Here is a 12,094-nt window from a genome sequence, read left to right as displayed (position 1 = left end):
ATCCATATGATATAATAAAAAAATATGTATATATGATAGACTTTCTAAAGTCTATTGAAATAACTATGTTTATAAATATGAATATCATATAAGAACAAATTTGTAAAATAAGGCTTCTTTGTGGTACCTATCATTGCTTATGTTTAATAAAACATGGATTTACAAGAAAAAAGCTAAGGCTTTATGATAAATTGCTTATGTTTAATAAAACATGGATTTACAAGAAAAAGATAAGGCTTTATGAAAAAACCAAGATAACCCCCTTTCTCTCTCTCGCCCCTCCTCCCCATAATTGTAAAGATTCAAATACTACCATTTTCCTATAACAGATTGAGCATGTCATTTCAGTGGTATAAATATGAATATCATTGTATGAGATTCCAGATTTGATTGTGTGAGATTTTTCACATAAAAAAATCTCACACAATCAAATCCAGAAGCTCATATAGGTATAAATATGATTTTATTGCAATTAAAAAAATTGAGTGACAGATTGCACTATACTCAGAAGTTTTTAATATTTTAAAAAAGCTTAAGCTCATCTTTGTAATATCAGAAAATTAGGATAACCCCCCTTCCCTAGAATATTTGAATACTATTAGTTTCCTATGATAGACAATACCATTTTAGTGGTATAAATAAGGTTTCATTGCAATTAAAAAAGGGATAACCCCCCCTCCCATAGAATATTTGAATAGTATCATTTTCCTATGATAGATTGAGCATGCAATTTAAGTGGTATAATATGGTTTCATTGCAATTAAAAAAACTAAGAGATAGATTGCATTATACTCAGAAGTTTTCAATATGTAAATAGTGCTTAAGCTCATCTTTGTAATATGAGAAAACTAAGATAAATCCCCTTCCCCCGAATATTCAAATACTATCATTGTCCTATGATAGATTGAGCATGCCTTTTCACTAGTATAAATATGAAATTACAATTAAAAAACTGAGTAACAGATTGCACTATACTCAGAAGTTTCCAATATGTAAATAGTGCTTAAGCTCATCTTTATAATATGAGAAAACTAGGATAACTCCCCTTCCCCCAAATATTCAAATACTATCATTTTCCTATGATAGATTGAGCATGCAATATCACTGGTATAAATATGGTTTCGTTGCAATTAAAAAACTGAGTAACAGATTGCACTATACTTAGAAGTTTCCAATATACAAATAGATCTTAAGCTCATCTTTATAATATGAGAAAACTAGGATAACCCCCCTTCCCCTAGAATATTCGAATACAATCATTTTCCTATGATAGATTGAGCATATGCCATTTCAATGATATAAATATGGTTTCATTGCAATTAAAAAAACTAAGTAGCAGATTGCACTATACTCAGAAGTTTTCAATATGTAAATAGAGATTAAGCTCATCTTTGTAATATGCGAAAACTAGGATAACCCCCCTTCCCCCAGAATATTTGAATACTATCATTTTCCTATGATAGATTGAGCATGTCATTTCAGTGGTATAAATATGGTTTCATTGCAATTAAAAAAACTAAGTAGCAGATTGCACTTTACTCAGAAGTTTTCAATATGTAAATATAGCTTAAGCTCATCTTTGTAATATGAGAAAACTAGAATAACCCCCCTTCCCCTGGAATATTCGAATACTGTCATTTTCCTATGATAGATTGAGCATATCCCATTTCAGTGATATAAATATGGTTTGATTGTAATTTAAAAACTCAATAGCAGATTGCACTATACTCAGAAGTTTTCAATATGTAAATAAATATTAAGCTCATCTTTGTAATATGAGAAAACTAGGATAACCCCCCTTGCCCTAGAATATTCGAATGCTATCATTTTCTTATGAGAAGCATGTTATTTCAGTGGTATAAATATGGTTTCATTGCAATTTAAAAAACTGAGTGACAGATTGCAATATACTCAGCAGTTTTCAATATGTAAATAGTGCTTAAGCTCATTTTTGTAATATGAGAAAACTAAGATAACTCCCCTTCCCCTGAATATTTGAATACTATCATTTTCCTATGATAGATTGAGCATGCCATTTCACTAGTATAAATATGAAATTGCAATTAAAAAACTGAGTAACAGATTGCACTATACTCAGAAGTTTCCAATATGTAAATAGTGCTTAAGCTCATCATTATAATATGAGAAAACTAGGATAACTCCCCTTCCCCCAAATATTCAAATACTATCATTTTCCTATGATAGATTGAGCATGGCATATCATTGGTATAAATATAATTTCATTGCAATCAAAAAACTAAGTAACAAATTGCACTATACTCAGAAGTTTCCAATATGTAAATAGAGCTTAAGCTCATCTTTATAATATGAGAAAACTAGGATAACTCCCCTTCCCCTAGAATATTCGAATACTATCATTTTCCTATGATAGATTGAGCATGCCATTTCAGTAGTATAAATATGGTTTCATTGCAATTAAAAAAACTAAGTAGGAGATTGCACTATACTCAGAAGTTTTCAATATGTAAATAGAGCTTAAGCTCATCTTTGTAATATGAGAAAACTAGGATAACCCCCATCCCCTAGAATATTTGAATACTATCATTTTCCTATGATAGATTGAGCATGCCATTTCAGTGGTATAAATATTGTTTCATTGCAATTAAAAAAAATGAGTAGCAGATTGCACTTTACTCAGAAGTTTTCAATATGTAAATATAGCTTAAGCTCATCTTTGTAATATGAGAAAACTAGGATAACCCCCCTTCCCCTAGAATATTCGAATACTATCATTTTCCTATGAGAGATTGAGCATATGCCATTTCAATGATATAAATATGGTTTCATTGCAATTTTAAACACTGAGTAGAAGATTGCAGTATACTCAGAAGTTTTCAATATGTAAATAAAGATTAAGCTCATGTTTGTAATATGAGAAAACTAGGATAAACCCCCTTGCCCTAGAATATTCTAATACTCTCAGTTTCCTATGATAGATTAGGCATGCCATTTCAGTGGTATAAATATGGTTTCATTGCAATTAAAAAAATTGAGTAGTAGATTGCACTATACTTAGAAGTTTTCAATATGCAAATAAAGCTTAAGCTCATCTTTGTAATATGAGAAAACTAGGATAACCCCCCTTGCCCCAAAATATTCGAATACTATCATTTTCCTATGATAGATTTAGCATGCGATTTCAGTGTATAAATATGATTTCATTGCAATTAAAAAAATGAGTGGTGGATTGCACTATACTCAAAGAAGTTTTCAATATATTAATAGAGCTTAAGCTGATCTGTGTAATATAAATTACAATTAGCATAACCATTGCACCTTCTACTGATGCAAGTGCTAGTCTAATAATTGTATGTAATTATTATGAATATAATCAGCAATTCAACAAAAATAGAATTGAAGACAAATAGATATATTGTCGCTATAAAATTAGGTAGCTAGAGGGAATATGTAATGATACTATATTGAGAGATTTTATACAAGAAAATGTAGATGTAAAAAAAAACTAGGAACATAATTATACATCTTAAGGAGAAGATGATATAGTATAGGTTGGTTGAGAAAATCTCTTCTGAATGTTTAAGTTGGTTGCATATATGCATTTCACATTATACCAAAGGTTTAAAAAAATGTGATTTCCTTTTGTTATGAAAATTTCTAGAATGCATGTTTAAGCATGTTCATCCCTCTGGTTCAGGGATTTCCTATCCTTCATGTTCTCATGCTTCAACAAGTAGCATAAACTTAATCAATGTAATTGTCCAGGTTGGTTTTGGGTTCTTTGTCTAATGGAAACCCTAGACAATTCGATGCAATGTTCTAAGCTTTCAGCTTTCTTGTTCAATGTTGTCTTTTTAAATTTCATTTCCCTTTGTTATTATACTTATCGACCATCACCATGCAATGCATATATCCCATTAATGATGAAAACAATGAACTGTTCTTCCATTGTAGTGTTGAAACAAACAACTGGAAATAAAACATGTTCCAATCTTGAAACAATGACACAATGTCTTCTATATAGAATAAAAAATAAACCAATAGTATACTGCTTATTACAATGTGCAATTACTCATTAGATATATGTGGTTATGCTATAGAATCAAAACACCACATACTAGGAATCTATAAGTCAGCCCAAGCTCAGGCTGCCATTGTCTATTAAAAGACTGATAATAAGGCTCTAATGCGCTATATAATCACCATAATACTAAGTTGACCATGATAAACTTTCTAAGCACTGTATATATAACTGGAATAATATATGTCTGCCATAGACAAGAGAACACTATTCTAGGGAGCCGATCGACCAATTCATATTTGCATCTGCAAAAAAATATAAAAACAATTTATATGTGGCCTGATCTATGTTTCATCTGTTTTTACCAGTATTTAAGTAGAAATAGATGAGAGAAAGGGCTGCAAACATACCAAGTAATACATAGCTCCTTGTTGCAGGGCTTGCAAAGTGAATCCCTGTTCATCCATTATTACTGGTTGGCCGTAGGAATGAAACAGAACAGCATTTGGACCGAAGAGGGCCTTCACATTGATAGGACCCATTGGAACATCGATTGGAATATAATTGATAAAAACAGTGAATGAAGAAGCATTCGAGCTGCTCACTCTCGATTCTGCGCACAATAGATAAATAAGTCTAACGAACAGTTCTGCAAACTTGGAGATTGAGAAAACAATAATAAAAAAAATGAGAATACAGTTATCATGCATATATATTTATTTAACTTTTCTGATCACAGTGCACGATAAGATATATAATTCTTTCTAATAACGGATCGACAAGGATTGGAAAAATATACGATGGTTTTCCCAAGATTTGGTTTTGAAATCATCCATGTCAAACCCATTAAAAATGTTTAACTATAGATCTCATTTCTTGGATCTGCATAAGAAAATCTTTACATACCGGCACCTGAATGAATAATAGTGCTGTCATTCAGAGGTGGTGATAAGAGATTTTGGTGGGGTTTAAAGGTCTCAGCTCCTGCATGGTGATCCACATATGGAGGATAAGCTTGTCCTTCATTGTGTAGAAATGAAGAATAGGTCTGTTGATTCTGAGGTATATTGGACATTCCATGAATATTGCCAGTACATGATGTACCTTCATTCCACATTTGTGCTACTTCCATGTTGAGGTATTGCCCAGTATTAATTCCCTCAGTCTGCTGATAACCCAAGTACTGCATTGGAAATGAGGCAGAACAAGGCAGCAGAGAGGAAGGCAGTTCTCCAATGAAAGAGTTTGTATTGTTGTTGATAGGACCCATTGGACCATCGATTGGAATATCATTGATAAAACCGGTGAATGAAGAAGCATTCGAGCTGCTCACTCTCGATTCTGCGCACAATAGATAAATAAGTCTAACGAACAGTTCTGCAAACTTGGAGATTGAGAAAACAATCATAAAAAAATGAGAATACTGTTATCATGCATATATATTTATTTAACTTTTCTGATCACAGTGCACGATAAGATATATAATTCTTTCTAATAACGGATCGACAAGGATTGGAAAAATATACGATGGTTTTCCCAAGATTTGGTTTTGAAATCATCCATGTCAAACCCATTAAAAATGTTTAACTATAGATCTCATTTCTTGAATCTGCATAAGAAAATCTTTGCATACCGGCGCCTGAATGAATAATAGTGCTGTCATTCAGAGGCGGTGATAAGAGATTTTGGTGGGCTTTAAAGGTCTCAGCTGCTGCATGGTGATCCACATATGGAGGATAAGCTTGTCCTTCATTGTGTAGAAATGAAGAATAGGTCTGTTGATTCTGAGGTATATTGGACATTCCATGAATATTGCCAGTACATGATGTACCTTCATTCCACATTTGTGCTACTTCCATGTTGAGGTATTGCGCGGTATTAATTCCCTCAGTCTGCTGATAACCCAAGTACTGCATTGGAAATGAGGCAGAACAAGGCAGCAGAGAGGAAGGCAGTTCTCCAATGAAAGAGCTTGTATTGTTATTGGGAAGGGTAACACCATATTGGTCAAAACAGCTTTGCCCAGTGGCAGAGGATTTAGAGGATTTTTCAGCAGAAGCCTGAAGATGGCGTTGTTTTTGCTTGGTTCGGGATTTTCTGTTGTGAAACCAGTAGGAAACACTGGCATCTCCCACTTGGCCATATTCTTCAAGTTGCATCCTGATCTTCTGTATCTCTTCTCTCGGAGGATTCACCATACCAGAATTGAATATGCTCTCCAGAATTCGAATCTGTTCTGGCTTAGGATTCCATCTGAGTTTTGGGTCTGGGTTCCTCTCTTTCTCCTTCTCCTTCTCCCTCTCTCTCTCTTCCTCCCGTGACGATGTTCCTGCTTCAAAATTCGTTAATCAAAAACATACCATTCAGGATACATATTCTAAAAATTCCATCTTTGAAGTCACTAGCTGGATTCGATTGTGTATTTTTGTCATTAAGGTTTCGGATCATCTTCATGATAAAAAAGATGTAGAGTTGTAGGTTGATGAAAAACATACACAATCGAATTCAAAAGCAGCTAAACGATACACTAAGATTGTTAAAATCTGATAAAATTAATCACATTTTTGAAAAAAAAAAGAAGGGAGACAGAAGAGAACAGAAAGGAAGAGAAGAACGGTTTCTTACCTTCATTAGAGGACAAGTTTGGGCCGGAGATGTTTGAAGAGGTGGTCATTTGATGCCATTGATGTTGAGAAGTTGAGGGCTTCGATTTAAAGAGATTTGGCCAATGCCTGTTGGAAGTCATCCTGACTAAACCTGAACCCACCTCTGAACAGATACAATTTATCCACGTTTCTTTGCCTGACACTGCAAACACGCACACTGATGGAGATGAACTCCCAGTGCTGAGAATACCAAGCTTCTTCTACTCTGCTCTGCTGTTCTGCTACCACAATTTATTGACAATGAAAACCCTAGACAAAGCCCATTAATACGCCATAAAGGGCAAAACTAAAGGGAAAAACCCACTGAGAAGCTCAGAGAGAGAAGCAGAAAATATCTCACATGGGCAAGGGTACAAAGGAATTAATGAATCCGTGTGAAAGATGCAGGTGGGTAGTTGGGGAATGCATTTAATATTTAAAATGGAGCTTTTTGAAAGTCAAAAGAGAAGTAGACGGGTGGCAGCATAAGAAGAGAATTTGTAAATGCTAAGGTCGCAGCCGCAGGGAAGACGAATGGGAGGGTGGCCAACTTTCCTAATATTTCGCATCTGACAGGGGGTAAAGAAAGAAGGGCCACTGCCATTCAGTGTGTTACGAGGGAATGTTAAGCGATAGGCTTAGCTTACTCAGGACAGGGGCTGTTCGGTGCGATTCCGACATCCAATTTTTCATCTGTCGGGAAGAGGAATTCCATACAAAATGGGCATTTTCAGCGTAGGGTTTAAGAAAAATTACATAAAAAAAGGTCATTTTTAGTTTAGGGTTTAAGAGGAACTACGTACAAAATGGACATTTTGAGTGAAGGGTTTTCCATTTCCAGCTTCTTCTTCTTCTTGGAGACTCCAATTTGGACAGCTCACCACCCTCCTGATATGTAACATTTATGTGGGGGCCACTACGCGTATAACACAGTCGTCTTTAAGTCGTTTTTGTTTGCGTGTGCACGACGAAAACAGCCAAGCTAAGCTGGAATGTCCAAGATTCCCCCGTTAACATTTCTCTTTTTTATCAAAACAGAAACACTTTCCTTATCAAGATAAAGATCAACGGTCATATCTATCTTGCCATGTTCATAAGAAGTAATAGTCAACATCATCTAGGGTGGACAACGAGAAAAGTGCATGCACTTTTACCACCTTTATATGCATGCACCTTTTATGTGACTTTATTACATGTCATTAATGAATGACTAATATCTATTTTGGTTTATTTATGTAGGATTTTTATATGTAAGATTTTATATGCGTTATTTTATACAGGTACGTGAATCTAGACTTTTAGACTAAAATCTTTTCAATAGAAAGTCGTGATTGATGGGTTTCTATATTGTCAAAGTTCTTCAAGACAGAATCACAACCTTATCTTTATGGATTAGTTGTACATGTGATTGTTTATTTTGATTTATTGAGAACACTTATTGGTGCAATCTTATCAAAAGACATAGAAAATTAAAGAGTTATTCCTATTAGATATTTAATCTCTAACCAATCCTAAGTTCTAATTTTTAAAAGTTAGTTGTGATGTCTTGACCTAGTTAACATTCACATCCATCCAATTTGTAGATAAGCTTTCTAGTTCATCTCATTTTCATTTATGATTTCTATTTAAATCAAATTCAATGTCTCATATAATATCTTATTAAAAAAATTAAGTATTAGTGTAACTAATTGTTTTTTATTAAAGTAAGCTAGAAAGGGCCCCAACCCATTACAAAACTAAAAAAACCAACTAAATAACATGTTGTTGAAGGAGAAATTAGTAAGGTTACTAAAAAAAATAAAACCAAAACACAACATAACCAAGCTCAACTAAACAAAATGAATTGAAACAAGCTATGGGAGATTAGAGTTGGGACTCAAGAGTAGCCCAAATAGGACAATTTGAGTTTTTTAGGTTGACAAGAATTGACTCCTTCTTGTCACGAACAATAGTCCAAGAAGAAACATTAATATCTCAAAATTCAAAAGGAATAGTGTCGGAAGAGCCATCAAAGGCAACAAATGAGTTTGACAAGCGGGCTGCCAAGCCTAAAAGGGTAACCTAATAGTCTAGAGATAGAGAGTTAGGAACCATGGACAAGATGGGACCAAAATTTGAAATAGCGCCAAAAGGTGCCAAAGGACCAACAACACCATGAAGGTGTTCAATTAATTGTTGTATCATTCATTTTGGCATAAAATAATTGTAGACATTCTTTTATTTCTCTACCATTCAGTAAATATATAACCTTCCACCACTTAGAGTTCAACACTAGGTGTACACATTGTTGATTCTTTTTATCTAATTTTTTGAATTTATTTACTACTTTAAATCTAAAACTTTACGCATCCCTCTTTATCCTCATACATGATGGATAAAAAATGATGATGATATGGAAAGATCACCCCTTTTATGAATATCAATACACTATCTTGTCCTTTTTCAATTTTCCATACAAGAGACATATATTAAACACCCTAATAATTTCGAACCCTAGAGTTAGTTTTCTTCATTTTATATTGGCTTGCTTTTACTCTATTTTGACACTTTTCTAAATCTTTGCATTTTTCATAGGTCATATTTATTGCCCTAATATGTGATTTTAATGATGGCGAATCTCCCCCATCATGAGTATCATTTATATTTTATGGATTGTTGAATATTTTCTAATATGGATTAATTCAATGTTATAAATATATGTCTCCTTACAAATTTATTGATCAAATAAAATGTAGTTTGTCATGTAATGGTAGATTAGATATCTATTGATTCAATATTTGTATTCTTATATTTTATCTATTGATCACGATATTATTGCATGCATTCATAACTTGCTATCATACTAATTATTTCTATTGTTAGTTAGAATATGTAGTTATACATTATGGATATATAATAGAGCTCTATAATAGTTCTAGATGATTGATAATATTCAATTGGATTGATTTTATTCTTATTAGAGATCCACAATTGAACATTGTATCTTTTACATTGTTCAAGATCTTAGTTTGGAAAGATGATGGTGTGTACTTGAGAGTAAATGCAGATGAGAATAATTGTAATTAGCGAGGTTTAGTTGAGGAAAACATATTTTATGTTAGGCCACTTTTATCTTTAGACCCCCTAATGTACACATCAAACTTAGTGATTATTATTCAACACCTAAATTGGTTTTAGGTGCCATTTAATTTATTTTCACTACTTGTTTACTTTTACTTCCCATGTGATATTCACGTATATTTATATAATCATTTATTTTTCATAGTAGACCTAATAATTGATTAAATAAATTATGATATGCAATTATTTAATATACTCAAATTACATTAATTAGATGTAACTTATAATATGGATTTCGATTTTGATGATGTAATTTAATTAAATATTATATTAGATGATTGAATTAGAGCTTAACTATGATATTGGGTTAAGTGCCAATAATGAGATTTGAATATAATGATATTTGAAAAGTTAGTTAAAGTTAAATGTGTATTGTAAAATAATGTGTGAATACGAAATTTGGTTGATTAATTCATTTTTATTTATTGAGATGTATATTTGTAATTTTTCAACTATTTCATTTTTATTATAATTTAAATTTTAACCATGATTTTGATGTTTTACATGTTAGTGGAATGATCTTGTATAAGTGATTTTTTCAAAATAGTGTTTTATGTGAAAAATATTTTAATGAATTTATGCAATCAATTTAGTGTGTTATGAGGGTTATTTGGCTATATACTATCATGTAATAGATATAACTTGCATATTAAGTATACATGATTATAAGATTTTCCAATAAGAAAATAAATGAGTTATAGCTAATTCATGTCTTACTCCAAACTATGGAGAAATGAGCTAATTTATTACATATTAACTCATGACACCTATTAGGGTTCATCGAGTGTGGCTAAGACCCCTTTTGTTCAGATTGAGTTGGTAAATTTTTATGCCTACCATATAGTTGATTGGTTTATGCCTTTCATTGGTCATTAAATTATTTAATCTTAGAGCTCATTCTACCTTGGAACTTATAGATTTCCATTTTGATGAAAAAACAAAATTAATGTTATATACAAACTTCATCCTATGGAGAAGAAATATTTATAGCGTTATATTTTTTAAAGTAAAGAAAATTTGGAAAACATATTGTTTAATATTTTTATATTAGAAAGAGAATGTGAATTTGTATGTTTTAGTATTTCAATTTTTTTAGCGAAAAATTGACAATAATAAGTTTCAATTTTTGGATATCTTTATTTTTGTTTAAAATTATCAATATAGAAAAAAAAATTATTTAATTCTAGAGGGGTTCTATCTAAAAGAATTTAATTGAAGTGGGTTAAATAAAAATTTCTTGAATATAATCACTTAGGATTAAATCAGATTCCTAATAGAATCTCCTCCACACCTATCAAAGTACTAAATAAACATTTTTTTTGAAAAATCAAATAAATATTTAGAAATGTTATGTTTTAAATGTATAGCCTTTACTATTAAATTTATAAAATTTATAATATATGTTATGTTTTATTTTTTTTTTTATTTAGATAAGTGCTAACAAGAGGGGTTAGCTCCCTTACATCGCAAAGCAGATAAATCTAGCTCCCAAGCTTCATCAATCTCATTGGTCTTCCTTTCTTTTTCTGCTCTTCTGCGTTCACTGTCCGAGTTCTCCTCCTCCGGATCATCCGACTCCTCCTCTGTCCATCCATAGCTCAGAAGAAACCATCGAATATCTGAACGCAGACCTCCCTGGACCCTAACACATCTACTAACGGGCATAGCACAGCTTCATACACGACTCCATCCCACCAGTGTCTCTCCCCTCCAAGTATCCCAACCACCAGTGTTCATATCTCTCCAAAAACACATTCGTCTGTGTTGAAGAGACATCTACATTGCCTCTGTATGTCTTCATCCCTGCATAAACAGCTCATTCCAAAGTGATGCACCATTTCCACCTTCAAATGTTGGTAACTCGGCCTCTGTCTCCACAAATTAACCAGCCAGCGCACTTTAAATCCTACATCCCATCGCAATGGTCACGGATCACAGCTTCCTCTGCCAAATCGTGCCAAACGTGATCCATTTCCACTTGAAACTTCCACATCTCCTTATGTTAGCAAGCCCATGAGCGGTACTCTCACATCGATCAACAATTCCCTAGGAACAAGACACAAAAAAACGTTGTCCGAGAAGATATTGGAAAAATATCTGAACTTCGCAGCTTTGTGCCTCCAAAATTGAAATTTCAACTCCCCTTAGCAATGCCAAGTCGGAACAATCTGATAATTATATTTTGAAATATCTGTTAAAACTGCAAACCAAATCCCCGCCTATCCTATCCCTGTCCTCATGTTAATCATTTCTGGAGCAGCATCATCATTCAATATTATGCATAATTCTTCCCAACCTGGCTCTGGTAAATAAACCTCTGTCTTAATAT

The 12,094-nt window shown here is 32.8% G+C and overlaps 1 protein-coding gene across 1 annotated transcript; it reads right to left on the bottom strand.

Moving 5' to 3' along the window:
- Nucleotides 1–4,898: 4,898 nt before the first annotated feature.
- On the bottom strand, nucleotides 4,899–6,854 carry LOC131874962 (WUSCHEL-related homeobox 9-like). Its single transcript, XM_059218935.1, has 3 exons — nucleotides 6,626–6,854; nucleotides 5,634–6,329; nucleotides 4,899–5,341 (listed from the first exon to the last, which is right to left on the bottom strand). Exons 1-3 carry the CDS (start codon nucleotides 6,744–6,746, stop codon nucleotides 4,899–4,901), a joined length of 1,260 nt encoding a protein of 419 aa, XP_059074918.1. The 5' UTR covers nucleotides 6,747–6,854.
- Nucleotides 6,855–12,094: the final 5,240 nt, after the last annotated feature.

The sequence above is a fragment of the Cryptomeria japonica genome, chromosome 4 (assembly GCF_030272615.1).
Source record: "Cryptomeria japonica chromosome 4, Sugi_1.0, whole genome shotgun sequence".
In the NCBI taxonomy this organism is placed as follows: Eukaryota; Viridiplantae; Streptophyta; class Pinopsida; order Cupressales; family Cupressaceae; genus Cryptomeria; species Cryptomeria japonica.
This window is presented reverse-complemented; position numbering and strand designations above follow the sequence as displayed.

Excerpts from the sequence above, each read along its gene's own strand:
- LOC131874962 (XM_059218935.1), bottom strand. The coding sequence starts at position 6,746 with ATGACTTCCAACAGGCATTGGCCAAATCTCTTTAAATCGAAGCCCTCA. Across the intron at positions 6,330-6,625 it reads AAACTTGTCCTCTAATGAAG|GAACATCGTCACGGGAGGAA; the intron begins GTAAGAAACCGT and ends ATTTTGAAGCAG. Across the intron at positions 5,342-5,633 it reads TATTATTCATTCAGGCGCCG|AATCGAGAGTGAGCAGCTCG; the intron begins GTATGCAAAGAT and ends TATTGTGCGCAG.